A 25908-nucleotide genomic window follows, 5' to 3' on the forward strand; every position below is an offset into this window, starting at 1 on the left:
GTCGGTCCTCTGACGTTTATTGACATTTTTAATAGCTAGAAGTGATATATTGTCTGTGTTTGTGTTGTATATTACACTACAAAAAACTTAAATTAGCAGTTTTTTTGTATTTTGAGATCCATGTTTTTATTTTTCTTCATTTATTTCTGCTTTCGACTTCTTGATCTTTTTTTTTTAAACAACTTTTAACCTTAAAGTTTAAAAAAGTGACTTTTATTAACATTTATTATAGTTAAAAGTGATATATAGTCTGTGTTGGAACAATTTAAATGGCATTTTTAGACCCAGTGGTTGGTTTTGTCCATATTTGACCCAGCGTTTGGGTTGCATCAATATTTTATAGATGTATTTTGTATTATGTTTTTCTGTCCTATAAAATTGATTTATAAATCATGCTGATGACGAACTTGAGAAGAAATGCCTATGCTAGACACACTATTAGCATGTTGGGTTTTTATAACTCAGTGTTGGTTCACATATGGATATATCCAATCATTGGGGTTAAAAAGAGTCATTTAAATGTAACTGAAAACATTGACCTAATGTTGGGTTGAATGAACTCACAGGGACAAAACCATCGTGTGTTTTTACATACTACAATTTACAGGAAGTATGAAATAAATATAGCCTAATTCAGTAATTAATATTTAATTTTAAAAAGTCAAGAATTTTTTTGACATCAGAATAAATAATAAAAAACCAGTCAGAATAATAATAATACAATTTATTTGTAATGTGCACTTCTTAAACCCAAAGCGCTACAATAGAAGGTATTAAAGACATAAAATCCTAATAAAAAAGATCACAAAAAATACTGTAATTTATTCTCATATATAATCTTGTTTTTGTATTGCATTTATAAAGTAGGCTATAGTTTGTGTCTGTCATCTAATATGACAGAAAATTTACATAATGCGTAAAGTGTGACAGAATTTTAAATGTAATGTCCTATTCTCTCATATGAATTTGTTTAATTTAATATGAATGATAAATAATATCTTAATTTATTATATTTAGTTTTTGAAAAATGTATTAATAATTTTAAAAGTCGGATTGTCAGTGTTTTTTGAATGCACGGAAGAATCGAAAGCAAACAAAAAACGCGGAACGGAACTGAACAAAAACCGGAGCGAATTAATTACTAAGCGCTGTGAGCGAGCTAAAAGGGCAAATCCGGAGATTCGGGCCGGCTTTTAGGTCTGTGCTCGTTTCTTCATTAGCGAGTTGAGTTTGTACTTGTTTACCATGACGGAGTAGAAATATACAAATTTATCGCCAAGATTTTGAAGGAAATGTAAGTCTATTACTTTCTCTTTTAAACATCTGCTGATTATAACCAACATTGGGTTTGATTTTGTGTTTTTGTACTCGATAATCGCGGTGTGGTTGGTACTGTAGTCCCGCCTGAGGCCTGCTTGTATGATTTAACTTAACGTAAATACAATATTTAACGTTATTTTCTCTTTTGTTATTTGTAAATGCGAATAATTGATTTAGTGAGTTTTTGTTGGTACGTAATTCTTTATTAGTTATAATAACAAATATAAATTTACAGGAAAAATTGAAATGTAACAACACTTTTTAAAGCAGTTTTACTATGGTTTATTAGCAATATTCTGTCCAATTATAATCCAAGAAAACAACTTTTGGGAAGTTAAATTTTAATATGGCAAATTTAATAACTTTATACAAATCTTTAAGTATTATTTTGAAGATTACACATGAACTATTGTGAAGGAAAGGTTAGGGATTGAATGAGTTGATAAAATCTAAACAAATAATTTTATATTATTAAGTCAACGTATAATGTAATGAAATGAAGAAAAAAACATCAAATCTGCAGAATGACCTTTGAGATGAATGGAACTGCATTTGAGCTTATTCTTGCTCCAAAAGCAGTTCGTATTAGAGAAACCCAAATATTTATTTCTGACAAAACAACATTAATGTTCTGAATTATTGAATTGAGTTATTTTCTGACACAAACAACTAATTTTTCTTACATAAATATTAAAAAAGTGATCAGCATTTGATGCTTTTGTGGTTTATCCATTGGTGTTGATGTTTATGAACATACTATAATTCAGTGCCAAAATGCCACAGTTATATCTATAAAAAATGAAATAAAATAGTGCAAATTATAAAAAACAAATGATGCATCTTTTAAGGACATTAAAGCGTTTGCTAGTTTCTATTAAAATAAAATAAATGTAAGTAGTCAAAACATAATGATGTGCCACTTTACTATGCATTACTTGTTTAATGCATCATTTATAAGTAACTTTGATTAAAAGCGTGAATCAGTGGTAATGTAAATGTTAGGTCAAAAATCATCTCTGACTTCTAATGCATGAGACTTTTGGCTGTATTTGAGTTTATTCATCATCTTAACTCGTCATCTGGTGTATGTGTTCAGAAAATAAGGTCAACATTGCTGTTTTATGATCCCTTTTAGTCATATAAGAGTAACTCATGGTCATAAAATGACTACAGGTGTTCTGTAATTAACACAGGGTGGGAGAAAGTTGGTGATTTTACAGTTTACAAATTATCCAGACACTTATAGCAGATATTTGTTAATCTGTGGATCTGAGTAGTCAGACTGAATGTGGGTTAAATAATCAATCACTTTAAAAGGCCTGACATTGTGTGAGGAAATTAAATGTTCACATTATACCTCAATTATAACCCTGAACAAGCATTGCAGGTCATCTGTTCAGGGTCAGCTATTTTTTTAATACACGTGTTATGCATACTTTAGTGAATCAAAGTCATGTATTTAATTGAATCACATCTAATTTAAAAATTAAGTTTATTTAAGTTTTTAATGGATAATGAGTGGATGTCTGATGGGTATTTGAATAGACATGTTTCTCAATGATAACCTATTTTATATTATATAAAAGAGAATTTCTAACCGTGACAATTTTGCATTATATAAAACTGATAAATGGGGCGGCTCGGTGGCTCAGTGGTTAGTACTGTTGCCTCACAGCAAGAAGGTCCCAGCTGGGTCAGTTGGTGATTCTGTGTGGAGTTTGTATGTTATCATCGAGTTGGTTTCCTCTGGATGCTCCGGTTTCCCTCACAGTCTAAATACATGCGCTATAGGTGAATAGGATTAACTAAATTGGCTGTGGTGTGTGTGGGACCAAAGGAAAATGAATGAATGAATGAATGAAAACTTATAAATGGTCATGAAAGATGACTGTTTAAATCCATGTGCGTGCATAGGCGTCTGTTAAAAAACACACCATGAGTATAATTTTGGATGTACTTTTAAGATAGAAGTAAATACAAACGCGTATTTTAGTGTATTTTAAACACTTTTACATTCATATGTTAAAAGTTAGGACACCTTAAAAACTGCAGCAATGGTTTAACTCAACACCGGCTCAAATATGGACAATTTATTTCAATTCTATTTTTTAGCCATTTTAATAATACCTTTTTGGGGTTTGTACATATTTGACCCAACATTGGGTTACAACAACCCAGCGATTTCTAGAGTGTGGGGTCAATTTGACCTCATCACAAACACAACTTTTTGAAAGTTTGTTTGTTTTCAATTAAAGTAAAATGACACTTTGTGTGTCGATATTTTCCCCAACATTGCATTACAATAACCCAGCATTTTGGAGTATTAACATTTAAGAATTTAGATTTTGACTTCCTTAGACTCTTCATTTTGACTCATTATTTCTGAAAACAAGACAATATTTTTGGCTTGTCTAGAAAATGCTTCTTGATTAGGAATCTTTACATATTTGGACTAGAAACTAGACAACATCTCTAAGTAAGAAAATCATTTATTGCAGTGCAATGACCATAGAGTTTTATTTATTATGTCCTTATATAAAAACTATGAAGATCAATAGGGTGTCACACTTTTTCTACATGCATGTTGTGTGTTGCTGTAATTCGCCGTCTGTGTTTGTCCACAAAAGCTTCTGAAAGCAGCCTGATGTGTGAGTGTTTCTCCAGAAGCTGACGGTTATAATAACAGACAGGATCTGTCCCGCTGTTTGCTGTTCGCCATGTGTCTCCAATGCCAAACAAACCAGGGCACAAAGACAAACAGAGTGTGTGTTCGCAGCAGGTCATGTGAGAGCAGGGCTTTGAAAATCCCCAAACCTGTTGCTCGTGTAGACTCAGAGTTTATTAAGTTATCATCAGTGTAGTGTCTGCTGGGTCACAGGAAGAGTTTATAAAGATCTCTGAAACACTTCTGTAGATTTACAGCATCGCTGCCTGATTAAATATATAATAATGTACATCATTACAGTCCAAATTAGAAGCGTTAACCCTTGTGTACTGTTCAAATGTAATATTTAATACTACTTTGGTGATGTCGGTGCTGTTTTTGCCTCATTGACTTCCATTATAATCACATTTTTAGATTGCAAAGCCATGACAGCATATAATCATGCATTCTTGATTGTTGCTGGTTTAGATAACTAGCTTTAGATAACTCTTTACAAAGTTTCTATATGGAGTTCTGTGGATTATGGTGTGTGCAGGAATACACTTACTGTGTTTACTATGTTCTTAGAGCTGAGGGGCTTGTACCTCAATACTGTTAGACTCCACTGAAAACCATAAGACGGGGTTTATTTTATTTCTAATGTTGAGTATTTATTTTTTAATACAGTTATAAGTCAGCTAGTGAAGTTATATTTTTACTGCATCATTTATTGCAGCCAACACTGTAAAAAATGAATCTTGAGGCTTGTAATTTTCATTAAAAAAATTAATGAGGTCATTAAAAATAATGAGCATATTTTCTTTAAAAAATTGATATTCTGGATTTATTATAAAATATTAAGAAGATTTCGCTAATATAACTAAGATTTTAATTTTACTTATTTTTTTAAGCAAACTAGTGCAATTATTAAGCTTAATTTGAGAAACCAGTTAAGCTAATAAAATTGAGGAAAGATGGCTTCACGTTTATTTTAAGAAAATTCACTCAATTATGTGGATTTGATTGAGATGTTTGCATTTGAATCTCAACAACGGCAGTGATCAGACGACATTTTGAAGGAGCAGATCAACAGCGAGCATGTTAAGAGGTAAGCATTAACAGTTTATCATTTTATTGTCTTAAATAACCTAAGCTCTTTCAGGAAAGACACATGCTGTTCAAGCTTGTTCAGGAGCTTAGTTTTTGCCATATGATGTATAAAGGGATACACGGGTAGTTTTAACCACCCATTCCTATTTGAAATTGATTTGCTTCAATGTTCATTCTGAATTATATAATGAAGTTGAACAAATTATTTGCATTGTAATATTTAACAGCAATGATCAGGCAACAGTTAAGCAGATGAACAACAGTGAGCTTGTTAAGTGGTAAATCTAAGCTAAGCTAAGCTAAGTTAGCTAGCTATTCAATGGGGTTTATGTACAGCTAGTGCTTTTCCATTTCATAAGGTTCCTTTTACAGCATTGCTGATGTAATGTAATGAACTGTTTATATATAATACTGTACATAAATACTAATATTTGTTTGCTTCATTTTTCAGTTTAATGAAGAAAACTTTCGCAGTGTTTTCCCACTAAAGAGGAGCAGTTTATTGAGGCAGATTTTGATAAAGAGAATGGGTGCCATACATCAGGTATTTTTAATAATGTTATTTGTGTATTATTATTATTATTATTATTATTATTATTATTATTACTAATTTCTACACTTTTTTGCATCAGACCTCACATTAAATCAGGGATGAAACGAGAGATGTCGTCCTCTGTTGCTGGTCTATCTGTATGAATAAGAGGAAGAGCTCATCCAGGAGTGCAATGTAAGTGTCTCAAACTGTTTCAGATATTTATGATCTTCAGAAAACTGCATTTTATATTTTTGCATGCTTACAAAAAAATATATAGCTCAAGCATTACACTGTTGAATGCACTATTCCTTGTATAAACATGGTTTGTTTTTATAAATGTCTGTACACTAGTATACATTTAAACACCCTGTCCATTATAAGTCAAACTACTTGTGTATTTGTGTCAGTCAGCAACATCTACTCAAACATTATGAAGAATTACTGTTCACAGATATAAAAAGAAATGGTTTATTTCATTAATATATTTCCTTAATGTGTTTTAGTAAACCTTAAACATTTGAAATGTACAACTGCATGATTTCAATATATTAAACGTAATGTTTATTTTACAGTGTGGGAATGCACAGAGAATTGCTGTCTGTCAGAGGGATGACCAACCATGAGGACTTCTGCATTGTCTTGGAGGATAAGTGAGTCATGGCTAGCCTGGAAAATCTAGAATCGCTGAACTGGATTTATACAAATATTCCACAAATTAAAATCACTTACAAAGAAATGAATATTAAGTTTGCAATACACAAATTCTGTCAAATATTGTCTAAAATGTGACTATTCCTACAAAGGAAAGTTGACAGGTCAGTTTTTTCCATGACATGGATAAAGGAATTTTTATCAGAGATTAGCATTGCTGTAAATTTTATATAGATTTGTTTAACACATTGTACTATTTTGTTATCAGTGTAACATGTAATAAAATGATATTTGGCCTAAATGTATTGTGTATGTTTTTCATTATACATTATATATTTTACATTTTATGAATGAGTAATTTTCAGTAATAAATTTGAGTAAATGGTGATTTATTTGCATATATTATAAAAGCACATTCCACTAATAATATTAAAATCATCATCTATCACTTAAAAAAACTAGTAATTTTCACAAGATTCTTTCAAGTGGTTTTTGTTAAAAAAAATAAATATGAGTAAATGGTGGTGGATTTGCTTAAATTATAAAAGCACATTCCGCTAATAATATTAAAATCTTCATCTATCACTCAAAAAATTTAGTAATTTTCACATGATTCATTCAAGTGGTTTTTGCTAAAAAAATCAAGTCTTGAAATTTACTTAAAAATAATACGTGCAATAGTGTTACCACAATTTTTTTTTGTAAATAGCACATAAGATTTTTTACAGTGAAACAAATATCACAATGTCAGTTTTTGCCAATATCACGCAGCCAGATATGGAACTTAAGAGGCAGCCAGTGTTAAGAGGATAAAATCAGGGTGATATGCTCGTATTTTCTTGTCCTGGTAAGAACTCTGGCAGCTGCATCTGCACTAACTGAAGTTTATTAATAGAGTGTGCATTATAACCAGTGAACAGAGCATTAGACTAATCCAGACTAGTTTTTTTTTCATGATAAGTGAATCTTGTGAACTAGTTTTGCATGCAGCATTCCAGCAGATGATATGTTAGCTAAAGGAACAGGCCGCACCGCATGCTTGCAGTCTTCATCACACTGAAACTCCAGCGTTGGCTTGTAGCCTCCGGCCTGAAGCCTGTGCATGAACCTACAGTAGAAACAAGAGTGAAAGTTTTCATTGCAATGCGTGACATAAAAACAGTAAAGATGAGACCTTTAAACAGTAGAAATATAATCTTCCAGCTTAAAGGGCATTAATTCAGTAGTTATACTCATGGGCTCAATTTGAAATGTGCATGTTTGTGCATCTTCAGACCAGCATATCTTCAGTCAGTGTGGTGTGCCCGGGGCTTTAAGGTTGGCTTTGGAATGCAGAGCCAAATATTTAGCAAAAAGACCCTGCAATCTTTAGTCCTCCAACAACAGACAACTCCCTTCTGATTGTAGCAGAAGCTCCGGGATTATCACTGCGTGTACATGCATGCACAATTAAACACTTTGATGCTGTTGAATCAGTGTCTGGATGCATGCACTGTTACTGATTTTAGTAAACAACGTAGTATTGACGGATATCAAATCAATATTTGCTTACTAAGTGAAAAATAATTAATGATGGAGTGTTTAATTATTATAAATTTAAATTAATGCACCTTGAGTGTGCATTAGGACTTGTCAAGATGATAATATACACTCACCGGCCACTTTATTAGGTACACCGTCCAACTGCACATTAACGCAAATTTCTAATCAACCAATCACATGGCAGCAGCTCAATGCATTTAGGCATGTAGACATGGTCAAGACGATCTGCTGCATGCGTCAATGCCTTGTTGATGCCAGAGGTCAGAGGAGAATGGCCAGACTGGTTCCAGCTGATAGAAAGCCAACAGTAACTCAAATAAGCACTCGTTACAACCGAGGTCTGCAGAAGAGCATCTCTGAACACACAACACGTCCAACCTTGAGGCGGATGGGCTACAGCAGCAGAAGACCACACCGGGTGCCGCTCCTGTCAGCTAAGAACAGGAAACTGAGGCTACAATTCACACAGGCTCACCAAAACTGGACAATAGAAGATTGGAGAAATGTTGCCTGGTCTGATGAGTCTCCATTTCTGCTGACACATTCAGATGCTCGACTCAGAACAACATGAAAGCATGGATCCATCCTGCCTTGTGTCAGCGGTTCAGGCTGGTGCTGGTGGTGGTGTAATGGTGTGGGGGAGATTTTCTTTGGGTTCATTAGTACCAATTGAGCATAGTGTCAACACCACAGCCTACCTGAGTATTGTTGCTGACCATGTCCATCCCTTTATGAGCACAGTGTCTCCATCCTCTGATGGCTACTTCCAGCAGGATAATGCACCATGTCATAAAGCGTGAATCATCTCAGACTGGTTTCTTGAACATGACAATGAGTTCACTGTACTCAAATGGCCTCCACAGTCACCAGAGCTCAATCCAATAGAGCACCTTTGGGATGTGGTGGAACGGGAGATTGACATCATGGATGTGCAGCCGGCAAATCTGCAACAACTGTGTGATGCTATCATGTTAATATGGAGCAAAATCTCTGAGGAATATTTCCAGTAGCTTGTTGAATGTCTGCCATGAAGGATTAAGGCAGTTCTGAAGGCAACAGGGGGTCCAACCCGGTACCAGTAAGGTGTACCTAATAAAGTGGCCGCTGAGTGTATCATATTATAGTTCATATTATGTTCTGTCACTTATATTGTGGTTAGGTCTGCATAATATATAATTTTAGCATGGATATCGCAATGTGAAGTCGCAATTGTGGAGTTTCATTTTAATCATAATTAAGTGAAGTTTACCACACATATTTAGTTGTGTGTGTGCGTGTGTGCGTGCGTGCGTGCGTGCGTGCGTGTGTGCGTGCGTGTGTGCGTGTGTGTGTGTGTGTGTGTTTAAAGTCGGTGTTTAACATTTTCAGCAAGGTTAAAGTAGTTGGATGCAATGAATTTTTACATTTGTAGCTTTAACAAAGATTATATTTGATTATTTATACAATGAACACTAGGGTGACACGGTGGCGCAGTGGGTTGCACAATCGCCTCACAGAAAGAAGGTCGCTAGTTCAAGCCTCGGCTGAGTCAGTCGGCATTTCTTTGTTAGGTTTGCATGTTCTCCATTTGTTGGTGTTGGTTTCCTCCACATGCTTTCCCCCCATAAGTCCAAAGACATGCGCTATAGGTGAATTAGGTAAGCTAAGTTGTCCATATGTATGAGTGTGTATGGGTGTTTCTCAGTGATGGGTTGCAGCTGGAAGGGCATCCACTGCGTAAAACATAAGCTGGATAAGTTGTCGGTTCATTCCGCTGCAGCGACCCCAGATTTATAAAGGGACTAAGCTGAAAAAAAATGAATGAATGAATGACAATGAAGACTAATACAGTTTTGTTGAACATTATTCCTAAACCTGAATATCATTAGACTCCTTCATTTTTATCATATGCTGGTAATTTGTCTATTATATTTTGTGCCAATGCACTCCTCAACAGAATCATTAAAATCAATTTAAAGTGATTAATTATTTCCAAATGAAGCTATTAAAATTATCACAAGGTCCTAATCGTGGTGTAAAATACAGTTTTAACGGTAATACATTTTCATCATTTGAAAAAGCATTTAGAGCATATTAGATGCATTATGAGGATGCAGAGAGAAAAAAGAATAACCGCATCATGAGAAAGTTGCAGTCTTGAAAGTACAATTTTTACATTTTAAAGTTTGCATTTAAATAATTTTGTTTACTGTGTATAGACCTTTTTCTTCGTTGCTGCATGAAGGCCGCCATATAGTGACCAGCGTCTTCCGCTAGAATGCTAAGGACTTCCGTTTTCAGCGTTTAAAAACTGGTAAATCTTGATTCGAAAATGGTTGTCAATACCGTTTTGAGTGGCTTGCGGAGTGTTTTTGTGTTCCACAACTTTGATTTTGAAAGGTGTGTGTCAAAGCCGTTATGCTTCTGTCAGAAGCGGTTCAGGCGCGAGAGAAAAACTTTCTAATTCAGTGTCTGCCGTCAGATCAGATGCTGAAATACAGCGTCAGTGTTCCTGACCTGTCAGCTGTTATACTGTTCTCCACAGCTTTTCAATGCGCACACACACACACACACAAACAATGCCTCACTGCATTATAGAGAGCAAGCCATATTAAGGCATGAAACTAGCAGGTATTTAAGCCATGCAATTTCCAAAAATTACCAATAAAAGTCTGATACTATTCTGGCTGATTTGCTCGTTGATTCTAATCGGGAGCAGTTTCTTTTATTTATATATATATATATATATATATATATATATATATATATATATATATATATATATATATATATATATATATAAATACACACACACAAGTAAATCATTACATGTGTATTGAAAACATTTAGATTCACGTCAGGGCTTTGACTAGGCCACTCCGAAGTTTTCATTTTGTTTTTCTTTGATATCTGAACTTGATTTGATAAACTGAAACATTAAAGTGTGACAAACATGCAAAATAAGAAATCCGTAACCGAGCAAACACTTTTCCACACAACTCTATATTATAAATTCATCAATATACATATCATTAACCCCAGACAGTGCTGCATCTTTGGTTTCAGCTGTCCACTCAACATTTATTTAATTTTATTCTTATGTTTTTAAAGACTCTCTTGCGTGGCTTGCAGATTAAGTTCAGTTTATTAGGCATTGGTATAATTCAAGAAACACTTGCTCTTTTATATGAATGACGGAAATGCGTGATTCACTTTCAAACTATTCATCTGTTTCCTTCAAGAGAGACATTTTTGCATATATCCGCTCCACCCAAACATTTCTGGTGCATTGCAGAATCAAAGCTGAGTTATGAATGGCGTCTTTATTCATAAGCAGGTGTAAAGCTGCACAATTAAAGTCCATTGTGTTGATTAAGTAGGTGAGCCTGATGAGGCATTGATGCTTTAATGACTGAAGGATCGTCTTTATGTGGAGTTTATTTAAGAAAATTGTGGTATCTGATTGCTCTATTAGCTAGTAACACGTTTGAGTTGATAATGTTGAGACCATCCCACATATAGTTTGGGTCACAAAGTAAATTATTTGTATATGTTTCACTTTAATTTGTTTATTTCTATGTGTATTTACACTGTATTTGAATTACTCAAATACAATTATACTGGCTGTTTCTCAATATGCATGCTTGTCTGTATTGTGTTCATGTGTCCTCGTGAAACGTTATCAACCGTCGCCGAAGTACTGTTTCAATTCAAAGTTCACTTATCTTGCCAAGTACAGATAAAATTCCCGCATGTGTACTTGCTCTGCCCCTTTTGCCAAGGATGCATAGAGAGGTGACTTGTGCGAACTTGTGAAGCACAGGTATCCCAGAATGCATTGCAGCGTAACCAGTGAAAGCTGATTGCGGAGGAGAAAACCCACACGGTTTTAAAAATACTCCTCTGTTGTGTCACAAAATAAAGCTTTAAGAGTTTTTCAGGTGAGAATGTGGTTGTTTTACACTCAAATCGGCAGTTTGTTTATAAAGACAGCGCATCTTTGACTATGTTCAATTCACCTTTATTTGTATAGCGCTTATACAATGTAGATTGTGTCAAAGCAGCTTCACATAAAAGGTCACAGTAAATAGGAACAGTGTAGTTCAGTTTGTAGTGTTTAAGTTCAGTTCAGTTGAGCTCAGTTCAGTGTGGTTTAATAATCACTACTGAGAGTCCAAATATTGAAGAGCAAATCCAACGATGCGCAGCTCTACAGATCCTGAACCATGCAAGCCAGTGGCGACAGCGGAGAGGGAAAAACTTCACATATTGGCGAAAGTGAAGAAAAAAAACCTTGAGAGAAACCAGGCTCAGTTGGGCACGACCATTTTAATTTCTCCGCTGGCCAAACGTCTTGTGCAGAGCTGCAGTCTCAGCGGCGGAGGCTGGAAGCTGGCCTCAGCGAAGACTCGTCTGTCCCTCAGATTATTAATCATGTGCCTCAGATTATGCGGACTCTGACCCCCAGCCTCCCCCGCCGATAGCAGCTTTACGTCGGCCAGTCCATCACGGATGTACCGCTGGATCTCATCTCTCTATTGTAGTTAAAACATGATATCTAATACATCGTGTGCATATCTAACAGACAGTTTTTGGATTTTAAATCTATGATTTATTCTCAGGTGTATTATTTTGGCAGTGTTATTTTGTTATGTTTTATAATTGTCTTTTAAATATGTTACCGTGTTGTTCGCTGTTTGTCTTTGTTTACCAAATTGCTTAACGTTATCGTTATTTCCTATTATTCATGTCTTGTACTTTATACTTGTATAATGTTCATTGTAGTTTATTATATCTGATAATCAAATACACGAGTCTGTGTATATTTGACTTCACATTTATGGTTATTTACGTTTATATTTTCTTAAATCAAAAATATAGATTTGTAAGATTTGTAAATGTACAGTGAAACCGATGAATCTATGGTGAGGTAAGAGACATTATAAAGTTCACTGCCGTTCCATTTGAAGAAGTACCCGACTTGTGTCCTCGCGTCCTCTGTAGTTTGTTCTTCCAAGGATGCAAGTCCAAACTTTGCGTACTTGGTGTTGAGAAACAGCCTCTGAGTTTGCACTGAACAGTTGAGCTGCATTTTCTGAATTCTGAGTGGCAGTTGAGAGAGTTGAGTTACCATGACGACTGCAGGTATCCTCAGACAACAAAGAGAACCTTGAAGCAGCAACTAACTCTTGTCTCTCTCACTTATTACTGAAGTTAGTTAAATTAACTAAATGTCATATAAATCTAGAATACACATGCTTTCATGTATAAATAACTAGTTTTAACTGATTATTTGATTAATAATTAAGATGCCAATGTCATATAGAAGTTTATTCATGTTTTCAAGTGTGATTTGATTTCATGTATTCAGAGTGTTCTGCGTATATCACTTACTGTAAATACTTATCTTCCTAACACGGTAATATTAATTCAGCCAGTTTGTGACAGATTCTAGCATTTCTGTGCAAATGGTTGAAGGTTTCATGTTGCTGTTTGTTTGTTTATTTATTTATTTATTTATATATCGTGATATGAGTTTGTTTTAAGTATCTATGCAGTGTGCTATTTTATCCAACTTGTTTATGAATCATTTTGTAATTCAAAGTGTCTTACTGACTCTAACATATAAATGTGTATGTGTAATAAAAGACAACAAAGAGGACCTTGAAGCAGCAACTAACTCTCGTTTCTCTCACTCAAAATTGATACTGGCCTATAATTATTACCATCAAATCTACAACCTCTCTTAAAAAGAGGAATCACTCTTGCTTGTTTGAGCTCCTCCGGAACTTTACCTTGACAAATAGAAAGATTGATAATATGTGTAACCATTGGTGAGATAAATTTCGCAGAGTCTTTAAGGAACTGCACTGAAATATTATCTAACCCTGTTGCTCTACTATTTTTTTAGTGTTTTTAATTTCTTAAATATATTCCCCTCATCTACTTTAATAAACACAAAACTTCCTAAATTAAAACCACACTTGGCATAATACTCTGTAACTAATTTATCATTAAAATACCATTTTGTACTGGGAGCTTTTTCACCAATTTCTCTGCCACAGTTATAAAAAATCTATTAAAATAATTACCATAAGGTTAATTTTTGAACAAATAGTTTCAGACTTATTATGAGGCTTTAAATCATTAAAATAATCTACATAATTTTTGCAAATCTTGCTTAGTTTCTTTTATCTTATCCTAAAAAAAAATATTTTTAGCTTTCTTTTACCTCTTAACCAGCCTAGGCTGGTTGGCTGGTTTTAGCTGGTTGACCAGCCTGGTTTTAGAGGGGTTTTGGCCATTTCCAGGCTGGTTTCCTAGCCATTTCCAGCCTGGTCTTAGCTAGTTAGGCTGGAAAATGACCAGCTAAATCCAGCTAAAACCAGCTTGACCAGCCTGGTTTAAGCTGGACATAGCTGGTTTTGGCTGGGCTCCCAGCCTGTCTAGGCTGATCAAGCTGGTTTTAGCTGGTCATTTTCTAGCCTGACCAGCTAAGACCAGGCTGGAAATGGCTGGCCACCAGCCTGGAAAAGGCCAAAACCCCTCTAAAACCAGGCTGGTCGACCAGCTAAAACCAGCCAACCAGCCTAGGCTGGTTTAAGCAGTTTTTTTCAGTAAGGGATCATAATAAAATAAATTGCTACTATCTTTTTTAAAACATTTTAAAACTATCATAACGCTCCTTAATTGCTTTTAAAATACTACCCTTCATCCAAGGTTCAGTCCTTTGCTTAATTCTTAATTTTTTAAAAGGTGCAACTTTATCCAAAACTTTTTAAAAAATTAGTCTTGAACCTAGCCCAGGCCCAATCTACATCATCACACTGCAAGACCTTAGACCAGTCAACCTTGCTAAGTTCAGTCATTAAAACCTGTGGACTATATTTCTTGAGAGATCTCAGTTTCACTGTATTATGATGTTTTATAGCCTCTTTCCTATTTACATATACAATACAATTAACGCTGATACCAGCATCTATAACACCACTACTCCAAATTTTAGAATGATCAGAAACCAATACAACATCAATGATAGTTTTCATTATAGGGGTAATTCTTGTCAGGTCCATGATAATCTGTTTAGGCACATATGAATCACAAAATAATTTAAAATGTTGATACACTGATGAATCTTCTTACTTCATTTATACATCAAATATTTTTGTTATTTAAACCCAAATTTGGATCAAATATGGATAAACACAGATGTTGGGTTAATTGTTTTGTGTTAAAGTAACCCAGCATAACGTAACTTGCATACTGATACTATATTGATATTATATTGTTACTTTTGATATTGATAACGTAGTTCAATCAACTTAAATATTTTAATATGCAATACCTGGAAATCTTTCTAAAAGCAGACAGAAATGTCACTGCTGCATTCTGCTTTATATTAAAGATGATCATTCATTTATTTAATTAGTTAATTGTTAATTTATTAATTTGTGAATAAATGTTTATTAACCATGAATCAAAATAGTAAAATAGTGCTGTCAAGTGAGTAATCATGAATAATAACTTGCAATTCATAAGTTTGCGTTTAACTAATTTGTGTGTACACTAAAAAAAATTATTCAAAGATGATTCCTTGGATGTACTCAATTTTTTATGTTGAGTGGTTGTAAACAATTTATTTGGGCTGAATTTAAACAAACAAATTAAGTTGAACATTATTAAATTTAATTTGTTTGTTTAAATTCAACACAAATGAATTGTTTGCAACAGTTTTGCATGCAACACTTTTTTCAGTGTATTGTGTATGTTTATTATGTTAAATACACACTGGTGGCGCAGCTGTCGCCTCACAGCAAGAAGGTTGCTGGTTTGAGTCTCAGCTGAGTCAGTTGGCGGTTCTGTGTGGAGTTTGCATGTTCTCCCAGTGTTGGTGTGGGTTTCCTCCGGGTGCTCCAACAACGAATCGATTAAATTGCTTACTAAAAGTGTTGGCAACGATATTCATTATGGATTCGTTGTGTCGCGTGATGTGGAGCCGTTTGATTATTAAAAAAACTTTAGTTGTGCGCGCAGCGGAGTGAACATGCTCTGCCTCTCTCGCGCACTGATGCCAGCAGAGATCTCGTAGACAGGATGAGGCAAAAAAACCGAGCGGAGGTAACATTAGAGGAGGGATACAAGACGAGGGAGGAAGTGAAGAAGAGAGCAACAGCAGGGTACATCACTCCAGAGTCCTGCTGTTGTTCTGTTCTGAAGTGAGGAGCCTAATGTCCCTGGTGCTGGAGTCTACTTGTTATCCAGCTTGACAAGCATGATGTGAAAGCATGAGCTGATGCGGTGCTGATGCAGTGGCTGACACTGAGCCAGAGAAAGACGTGTCGTATTATCACAATTCTGCAGTGTTTTAACCACCCAATGCTTATTTTATGTGTTAGACATGTAAACACACACACAAGCACTAGTAAAACAAGACATTAGAGTTTGTAAAGCACACAAGACAGTCTATGGAAGTCTAACAGTCCATATCATTTGCTGATGTGTTTCATATCAGATACACGTAGTGAAAGTAACGATACACTTCAGTCTGTTCTTCTCCCAGCTGGCCAGACACTTGGAGTAACTGATGAGTTTACGTGCTGAATCCTGCAGTTCTGCTTTATGAATGAGGCATGCGCGGCTGCAGGTAAACATGGAGACGTCCATCTCACGTTCTAGATCAGGATCGAGATCATTTATACGTCTTTTACACAACACAAACCCTCACTTACAGGTTATTGTGAATTGGAGGATCAGATATGAGCAAGCGTGTGGATATTTTATATTAAAATAGAAAAGCATAATAAAAGGGCTTCATCTGTCTTACAGCGCTATTGTGGCTGCGGTGTGTCACGTGACAAACATGACGCGTCGTCACGGAAACATTCTAAAATAATGAGCGCCTGACCAAACTGACTCCCGGGGCCAGAGAGAGTCTGTTAAACTCAGCAGTGAAAGGGTTAATAACAGCAGTAAAGCAGCGCTGGGAGAGTCACTCTGCACTTTATATTGAAGACTAAAGACAGGTTTTTATTCACTCGCCTCTTCTGGATCCTTCATTTCTCCATCTGTGGTCATGTAGAGCTGCACTGCAGAAAAGCTTCTCTTACTCATTTCATCTCATCTCCAGCCCGAATATCTAAACCATCTTAAATCAAGAGTAGATGAGAAAAATGGCAGGAGATAATGAAGTCACGCTGAAAACTTCTGTTTGAGATTAGATTATTATTATATTAATATAACCCATTGGCAAATAATTTAGCTTGTTTTAAACAAACGATCACTTCATTTTGAGGTGTTTTCAGAAAACAAGACATCATTAATGATGCTATTTCATCTGGCTAGTCTGAGTCTGAAGAAAACAGGACAAAACTACTAAGTTAGTTTATTATTATTATTATTATTATTATTATTATTATTATTATTATAACAGCTCAGGCATGTTCAAGGACAACATGTGTGTGCACTTTCTAAAGATCTTATTTCTGTTTTTGAATAAAGGGTTGTTTTATCGATTTATCAATTAATCCAAAAAAAATCAACCGATTAATCGATTATTAAAATAATCAATAGTTGCAACCCTCAGTTTCCCCCACAGTCCAAACACATGCACTACACTGAAAAACATTATTTAAAGATGATTCCTTGGATTTACTCAATTTTTTACGTTAAGTGGTTGTAAACAATTTATTTGGGCTGAATTTAAACAAACAAATTAAGTTTATTAATTATTAAAGTTTACAAATGATTAATTATTAAAGTTTATTAACATTATTCAATTTAATTTGTTTGTTTACATTCAACACAAATAAATTGTTTGCAACAGATTTTTCAGTGGCAAATTGATTAACTAAATTGGCTGTAGTGTGTGTGTGTGTGTGTGTGGGGGTGTTTCCCAGTACTGGGTTGTAGCTGGAAGGGCATCTGCTGCTTAAAACATATTCTGGAATAGTTGGCGGTTCATTCCACTATGGCGACCCTTGATAAATAAAGCACTAAGCCAAAGGAAAATGAATGAATGAATATTGTTTTGCTGATTGTATATATAATTATTATTATCATTATTATTATTATTATTATCATTATTATTATTATTATTATTATTATTATTATTATTATTATCATTATTATTATTATTATTAATATTATTATCATTATTTTTATTATCATTATTATTATTATTATTAATATTATTATTATTATTATTATCATTATTATTACTATTATTATTATTAATATTATTATTATTATTATTATCATTATTATTATTATTATTAATATTATTATCATTATTATTATTATTAATATTATTATTATTATTATTATCATTATTATTATTATTATTATTATTATTATTATTATCATTATTATTATTATTATTATTATTATTATCATTATTATTATTATTATTATTATTATTATTATTAATATTATTATTATTATTATCATTATTATTATTATTATTATTATTATTAATATTATTATTATTATTATCATTATTATTATTATTATCATTATTATTATCATTATTATTATTATTATTATTATTATTATTAATCTCATTATTATTATTATCATTATCATTATTATTATTATTATTATTATTATTATTATTATTATTATTATCATTATCATTATTATTATTATTATTATTATTATTATTATTATTATTATTATTATTATTATTATTATTATTAATCTCATTATTATTATTATTATTATTATTATTATTATTATTATTATTATTATTATTATTAATCTCATTATTATTATTATTATTATTATCATTATTATTATTATTATTATTATTATTATTATTAATATTATTATTATTATTATCATTATTATTATTATTATTATTATTAATATTATTATTATTATTATCATTATTATTATTATTATCATTATTATTATTATTATTATTATTATTATTATTATTATTATTATTATCATTATTATTATTATTATTATTATTTTATTTTTCCCTAAAATGACCACAGTGGCTTCTCCTGCTGCACTAAACTACCTTTTTCTTCCTCATATTTGTTCCAGTTTAGCAGTAATAGATGATTTTGTTCTCTGTTGTTTCTCATTCGACTGATATGCTGCTTTATTCTCAAATGTTTTATGCAACATTACAGTTTTGCGCATAAATTTAATTAGCATCTTTGTATGGAAACATGGGTATTGACTTCCGTTAAGTTCCTACTATGGTTGTCAGTGGCTGCTGTTTTCCAGCACTCTTCAGAAGATCTGGTTTTGGGAACTTAAAGATTAGATGCACTTGCAGGAGAGTAAAACATGAAGTTTTGGGTGCACTGTCCCTTTAAGGCATTCAGTTTCCACAAGATTCCTAAACAACTCGACTAATTATGTTTACAACCCCAGGAGTGTTTGAGTTAATGAGTGTGTGTGTGTTTCAGTCTGAAAGTATGCGACAAGTTTCCTCTGTCAGTATATCTTTTATGAATATGAATAACCTGTTGTGGTGTGTTGTGTTGTTGTATAAATGCCGTTGAATAACATTACTTTAGTCAAAATCCTCTTGAAGCAGCACTAGACTCAACCTGTAGTTCAAATTTAAGTCAGTTCAGTTCATGATATGTGACATGTTTGAACAGGTTTGCAGTTTATTATGTTCAAATAAAATAAAACGTGATCCGTTTCCAAAATATTTCCAGAGATTTTACTTATTTTGTCTAAATATGTAAGCAAGCTTATGAAATTAGGATTTTGTTTGAGTGGAACAGTTTATGCTACTAATGTCATTAGTTTTACCAGCTCAAAAATGATAAGCTGATATATTTGATAAATTTAAAGAGACAGTTCACCCAAAAATGTCAATTCAGTCGTCAAGAATGCTGGAAGAAAACTTCCATATAGTATTTTTAGATTTTACTATTGATGTCAACAGTTACAGGTTGCTAACATTCTTCAAAACATCTTCTTTTGTATCCAACAGAATAAAAAAACTCAGTTAAAACCACTTGAGTGTGAGGAACTGGACAGTATATTTACATTGTTTGGGTGAACTGCCCCTTTAAGGCACTGTATTTAGTTTGAGTTAAACAGTTGACACATTGAGTTTGAGTTAAAAACAATAACTAGATATACTTATTAAATGTAAAGGGGCAGCTCACCCAAAAACACAAATACTGTCACGTTTATTCTTGTTGAACACAAAACAAGATATTTTGAAGAATGCTGGAAGAAAACAGCCGTTGACTTCCACAGTATTATAGTTTCTGCTATTGATGTCCATATTAACAGGTTTCTAACATTCTTCAAAATATCTTCTTTTGTGTTCAACAGAAGAAAGAAACACATAAAGATTTAGAAGCACTTGAGTGTGAGTAAACGAACAGTAGATTTTCATTTTTGGGTGAGCTGCCCCTTTAAAGCACCGTATTTTGTTTGACTGTTGAACAGAGTTAAAATGATAACCAGATATATTTGTTACATTTAAAGCAGCAGTTCACCCAAAATGTAAACACTGTCAACCTTTTCTCTTGTTGAACACAAAACAAGAAATTCTGAAGAATGCTAGAAAAAAACAGCCATTGACTTCCATAGTATTTTTTGTTTCTACTATGGATGTCTATTGCTGCTTTCCCCCAACATTCTTCAAAATATCTTCTTTTGTGTTCAACATAAAAAAGAAACCCATAAAAGTTTACAAACACTTGAGTGTGAGTAAATGAGCAGTAAATTTCATTTTTGGGTGAACTGTCCCTTTAAGACCCCGGATTTTGTTTGAGTCAAACAGCTGACAGTTTCAGTTAAAATTGATAACCTGATATACTTAATACATTTAAAGGGGCAGTTCACCCAAAATGTAAACACTGTCACCTTTTTCTCTTGTTGAACACAAAACAAGATATTCTGAAGAATGCTGGAAAAAACAGCAATTGCCTTATTTTTAGTTTCTACTATTGATGTCAATAGTTACAGGGTCATAACATTCTTTAAAATATCTTCTTTTGTCTTCAACAGAATAAAGAAAACCATAAATGTTTATAAGCAATTGAGCGCAAGTAAATAGAGAGTAAATTTTCATTTTGGGTGAAACGTTCCTTTAAGGCACCAGATTTTGTATTTGTTGCTACTAATTTGATCAATTTTATCAACTCAAAAGTGATAGCATACTGTGTGATATACTTGTTAAATTTAAAGAGGCAGTTCATCCAAAAAATTTAATTCTGTCTTTTTTTTCCTTCTGTTGATATACATTACTGAAGAATTCTGGAAAAAACAGCCACAGACTTCTATAGTATTTTTAGTTTCTACTACTGATGTCAATAGTTACAGGTTCCCAACATTCTTCAAAATATCTTCTTTTGTGTACAACAGAGCAGAGAAACTCCTGAAAGTTTACTGCAACTTGAGTGTTTAAATGAACAGGACATTTTAATTTTTGGGTGAGCTGCCTCTTTAAAAGCTTCTGCTACTCATTTTAATAGTTTTATCAACTTATAATGTTAACTTGATATACTTATTTAATTTAAAGGGGCAGTTCACACAAAAATTATCTTCTGTCTTCTGTTAATACTAAAGAATTCTGCAAACACTGCTGTTGACTTACATAATATTATTAGTTACTATGAATGTCAATGGAGCTTTTTTTCCCCCAACATTCTTCAAAATATCCTCATTTGTGTTCAACAGAAGAAAGAAGCTGATATATGATATTTGAGATATACATTTGTTAAATTTTAAAGGGGCAGTTCACGCAAAAATGTTAATACGGTCACATTTTTTCTTGTTCAACACAAAACAAGATATTCTGAAGAATGCTGGAAGAAAACAGCCATTCTCCATAGTATTTTTAGTTTCTACTGTTGAAGTCAATAGTTACAGGTTTCTAAACATTCTTCAAAATATCTTCCTTTGTGTTGAACAGAATAAAGAAACTCATGAAAGTTTACAACCACTTGAGTGAGTAAATGAACAGGAAATTGTAATTTTTGAGTGAGCTGCCTCTTTAAAGCACCAGAATTTAAACAGCTTCTGCTACTCATTTATTAGTTTTGTCAACTTAAAAAATGAGAACCTGATATACCTATTACATTTAAAGAGACAGTTCACCCATAAATTATCATTGTCTTCTGTTAATATTGAAGATATTATAATGCCAATCTGCCATTCACTTCCATAATATTTTTAGTTACTATGAATATCATTAAATGCTTTTTTTCAACATTCTTCAAAATATCTTCCTTTGTGTTGAACAGAATAAAGAAACTCATGAAAGTTTACAACCACTTGAGTGAGTAAATGAACAGGACATTTTTGGGTGAACTGCCCCTTTAAGGCACCAGAATTTGTTTAAGTTAAACTGCTTCTGCTACTCGTTTTTTAGTTTTATCAACTTAAAAAATGATAACCTGATATGCTTATTAAATTTAAAGAGACAGTTCACCCATAAATTATCATTGTCTTCTGGTAATATTATAGGTTATTACAATGCCAATCTGCCATTAACTTCCATAATATTTTTAGTTACTATAGATATCATTGGATGCTTTTTTTCAACATTCTTCAAAATATCTTCTTTTTTGTTAAACAAATTTTTCATTTTTGGGTGAACTGTCCCTTTAAGGCACTGGATTTTCTTTAAACGAGTTAAACAGGTGACAGAAAATGATCACTCCATCTTCTGTTAATATTGAAGAATTCTGGGAAAAAAACTGCCATTCACTTTCATAGTATTTTTAGTTAATGCTTATTTTCTCCAGCATTCTTCAAAATATCTGCTTGAAGAAAGAAAATCCTAAAGGTTTAGAAGCACATTAGTGTGAGTAAGTGAACAGGAAATAATCTTTTTGGGGTGAGCTGTCCCTTTAAGGCACAGAGAGTGTTAGTGAGTGTGTGTTTCAGTCGGAAAGTATGCTGTCAGTGTATCTTTTATGAATATGAATAACCAGTTGTAGGAGTATCATATAATTCTGCACATTCCTGTCATCTTTCTCTGACTGACAGCAGCGTTGGCGTCGCACAGTAAACTCAAGGCCACTGTTTTGTTTGCGTTTACCTGCACTTTAAACCGAACGCAGATCTAACTGAGTGTGTGTGTGTGTGTGTGTGTGTTTTTCCACAGAGCTGAATCTGCTGATGGAGAGATTCAGGATGGAGAAGAGCAGAATAAACACAAGACGGCTCTGTTCGGCAGGTCAAAGGTCAGAGAGATGCACACCTGTACCTGTGTGGGAGTGTGCAGGACTTATTTATTTATTCTCTTTATATTTATTGGTATTTAGCAAGTCCATATACATAAACATTCAATATTCACCTTTATTTGTATAGCGCTTCTACAATGTAGATTGTGTCAAAGCAGCTTCACATAAAAGGTCACAGTAAATAGGAACAGTGTAGTTCAGTTTGTAGTGTTTAAGTTCAGTTCAGTTTAGCTCAGTTCAGTGTGGTTTAATAATCACTACTGAGAGTCCAAATACTGAAGAGCAAATCCAACGAAACATCTTAACTTCTCCAGTTTTATGCAGCTACAATATGCAGTATATATTTAAGACTAAATATGCATTAATTTCTGAGTTATTGCACAGCTGATATGGAGTGATGTGTGTGAAGATGATCAAAAATGTAAACATCTTTCTAATTAACTATGCATCTTGTTAGCGTGACTCGGTTTCCCCCTGCTGGTAGACAATAGTTACTACACCTTTCTTACTTAAAGGGATAGTTCATTCATTCATTCATTCATTTTTTTTCGGCTTAGTCCCTTTATTAATCCGGGGTCGCCACAGCGGAATGAACCGCCTAAAGGGATAGTTCTTTTAGAAATTAAAATGTACTCCCTTAATTAAATGAAACACATTTTATTTACTCTCCCTCAAGTGGTTTTAAATCAGGGCTGTGAAACTCAGTTCCTGGAGGGCCACAGCCCTGCACAGTTTAGTCCCAACCCTGCTTCAACACGCTTGTTTCAAACGAGCCTGAAGGACTCAATTAGTCTGATCAGGTGTGTTTAATCAGGGTTAAAGCTAAACTGTGCAGAGCTGCGGCTCTCCAGGAATTGAGTTTGACACCTGTGTTTTAAACCTTTAGGAGTTAAACACAACAGAAGGTATTCTGAAGATAGCTGAAAACTGGTAACCATTTACATACATAGTAGGCGAAACAAATGAAAGTCAAAGGTTATTGGTTTCCAACATTCTTCAAAGTATCTTCTTTAGTGTTTAACATAATAAAGAAACTCATATAGGTTTGAAACAAGAGAAGTGTGAGTAAATTATGAACATTTATCTATCCCTTTAATTTCTACTTGAACATAGATGTAAAATAAATTGTGTGTGTATATGTGTATGTATATATGGATATAAGCAAATTAGCACATAGTTTTTTGTTAAGATATTTGAGCAAAACGTAGTGATATTGTTTGCTATAATATATCGTTTTTATGTTCATAAATCAATAATCATTTGCTGACTTGTTTTATTATGTATTTAAAGGTCATAATTTGTTCCCAAAATGCATTAGAAATGTTTATTTTGTCCATATTTGTCAAAACTCTATATTTTCCACATTTGACAACAAGATTTTCGTCATTTCAAACATGACTACATTTGCCATCACAACTTATTATTTAATATATTTCAATAGTTACAGCTTCACCATATCATACATTTTATTTTCAGTAAAGTTATTATACAGTTACAAACTAAATAAATGTCTATTAATGCAGATGCCCAAAATGTAATGTCCATCTATAATGGATGAATGCATAATCAATATGTTCATCACCAGTTATTAATTGATGAAGATATTAAGCAGGGATGATGAGGTCATGCTTATGTTCAAGAGTCCAGAAATTAACATTCTTTTTTTGCACAAAAGACGTGCTCCGACATGACGAAGGACACGGTTGATTAAAGATAATTATGCTGCTTGTCATTTTAGGAGCAACTTGGTCTGTCAGTCGCATGTAGAAACAGGATATTTACAGCATTATTAAGAAGTGTCTTCTGCTCACCATGCATTTATTTGATCCAAACTACTGCAAATACTGAGTTTTAAAAATGTAGGTTTTTACTATTTAAAAATCTGTTTTCTATTTGAGTGTATTTTAAAATGACATTTTTAGTGTTATTATTCAGTCACAACATGCTTCAGAAATGATTCTAATGTACTGATTTGCTGTTAAGGGCAACATGGTGGCTCAGTGGTTAGCACTGTGGCCTCACAGCAAGAAGGTCTCTGGTTCGAGTCCCGGCTGGGTCAGTTGGTGTTTCTGTGTGGAGTTTGCATGTTCTCCCCGTGTTGGTGTGGGTTTCCTCCGGGTGCTCCGGTTTCCCCCACAGTCCAAACACATGCGCTATAGGGGAACTGATCAACTAAACTGGCCGAAGTGTGTGTGTGTGTGAATGAGTGTGTATGGTTGTTTCCAAGTACTGGGTTGCAGATGAAAGGGCATACGCTGCATAAAACATATGCTGGAATAGTTGGCGGTTCATTCCACTGTGGCGACCTCTGATAAATAAAGGGACTAAGCTGACAAGAAAATGAATGAATAAATTGCTGTTTTAGAAACATTTATTATGATTAGTGTTATGAAAAGAGTTCATAAAAGCAGCATTTATCTGAAATGTATCTCTTTAGTGACAATTAAAAGGTTATTATCATCATTTTTGATCAATTTAAGCATGTTTGGTAAATAAAGGTATTAATTTTAATAATTTCTTTACCAAAAAATTATGCTCAATACACGCTTTTGAATAGTGTAAAATGTTTATATATATATATATATATATATATATATATATATATATATATATATAAAACAATATATAACAATAATAAATACATACAAAAATACATATATAATAATAATTCTAGAATAACAAATCAGTACATAAGAATGAAAAAACATCTCTCGTTTGTCGCTATGTTTTGATGATGTGGGTCACGTGATTTATATTTCACGCTTCTGAACAACTATTAAGGGTGCGTATAGTAGTGAATTTCATGATGCATTGTGGGACCTATTAGGGCACTTTTTAGTGCACCTGAAAAAAAACATTTTGAGAGTAAGACAGCAAAAATTGAGCTAGTCAGTGTGCTGATTGAGACACCCAAGTGTGAAGATTTTATTCACACAGGCTTTTGTTTGTAATTA

The 25908-nt window shown here is 33.3% G+C and overlaps 1 protein-coding gene and 1 long non-coding RNA gene across 2 annotated transcripts in view; both read left to right on the forward strand.

The window, feature by feature from the left end:
- Nucleotides 1-25908, forward strand: part of crybg2 (crystallin beta-gamma domain containing 2) — a 72063-nt gene that overhangs the window by 405 nt on the left and 45750 nt on the right. The window contains exon 2 of the mRNA XM_056479407.1: nt 22876-22954. Coding sequence (XP_056335382.1) covers nt 22876-22954 — 79 coding nt within the window. The remainder of the gene's footprint in view (nt 1-22875; nt 22955-25908) is intronic.
- On the forward strand, nt 4891-6494 carry LOC130246523 (uncharacterized). The gene is made up of 4 exons (XR_008839447.1): nt 4891-5072; nt 5526-5618; nt 5707-5801; nt 6182-6494. It is a non-coding gene; the product is annotated as an uncharacterized LOC130246523 (long non-coding RNA).

Source organism: Danio aesculapii, chromosome 19 (genome assembly GCF_903798145.1).
Source record: "Danio aesculapii chromosome 19, fDanAes4.1, whole genome shotgun sequence".
NCBI classification, from domain to species: Eukaryota; Metazoa; Chordata; class Actinopteri; order Cypriniformes; family Danionidae; genus Danio; species Danio aesculapii.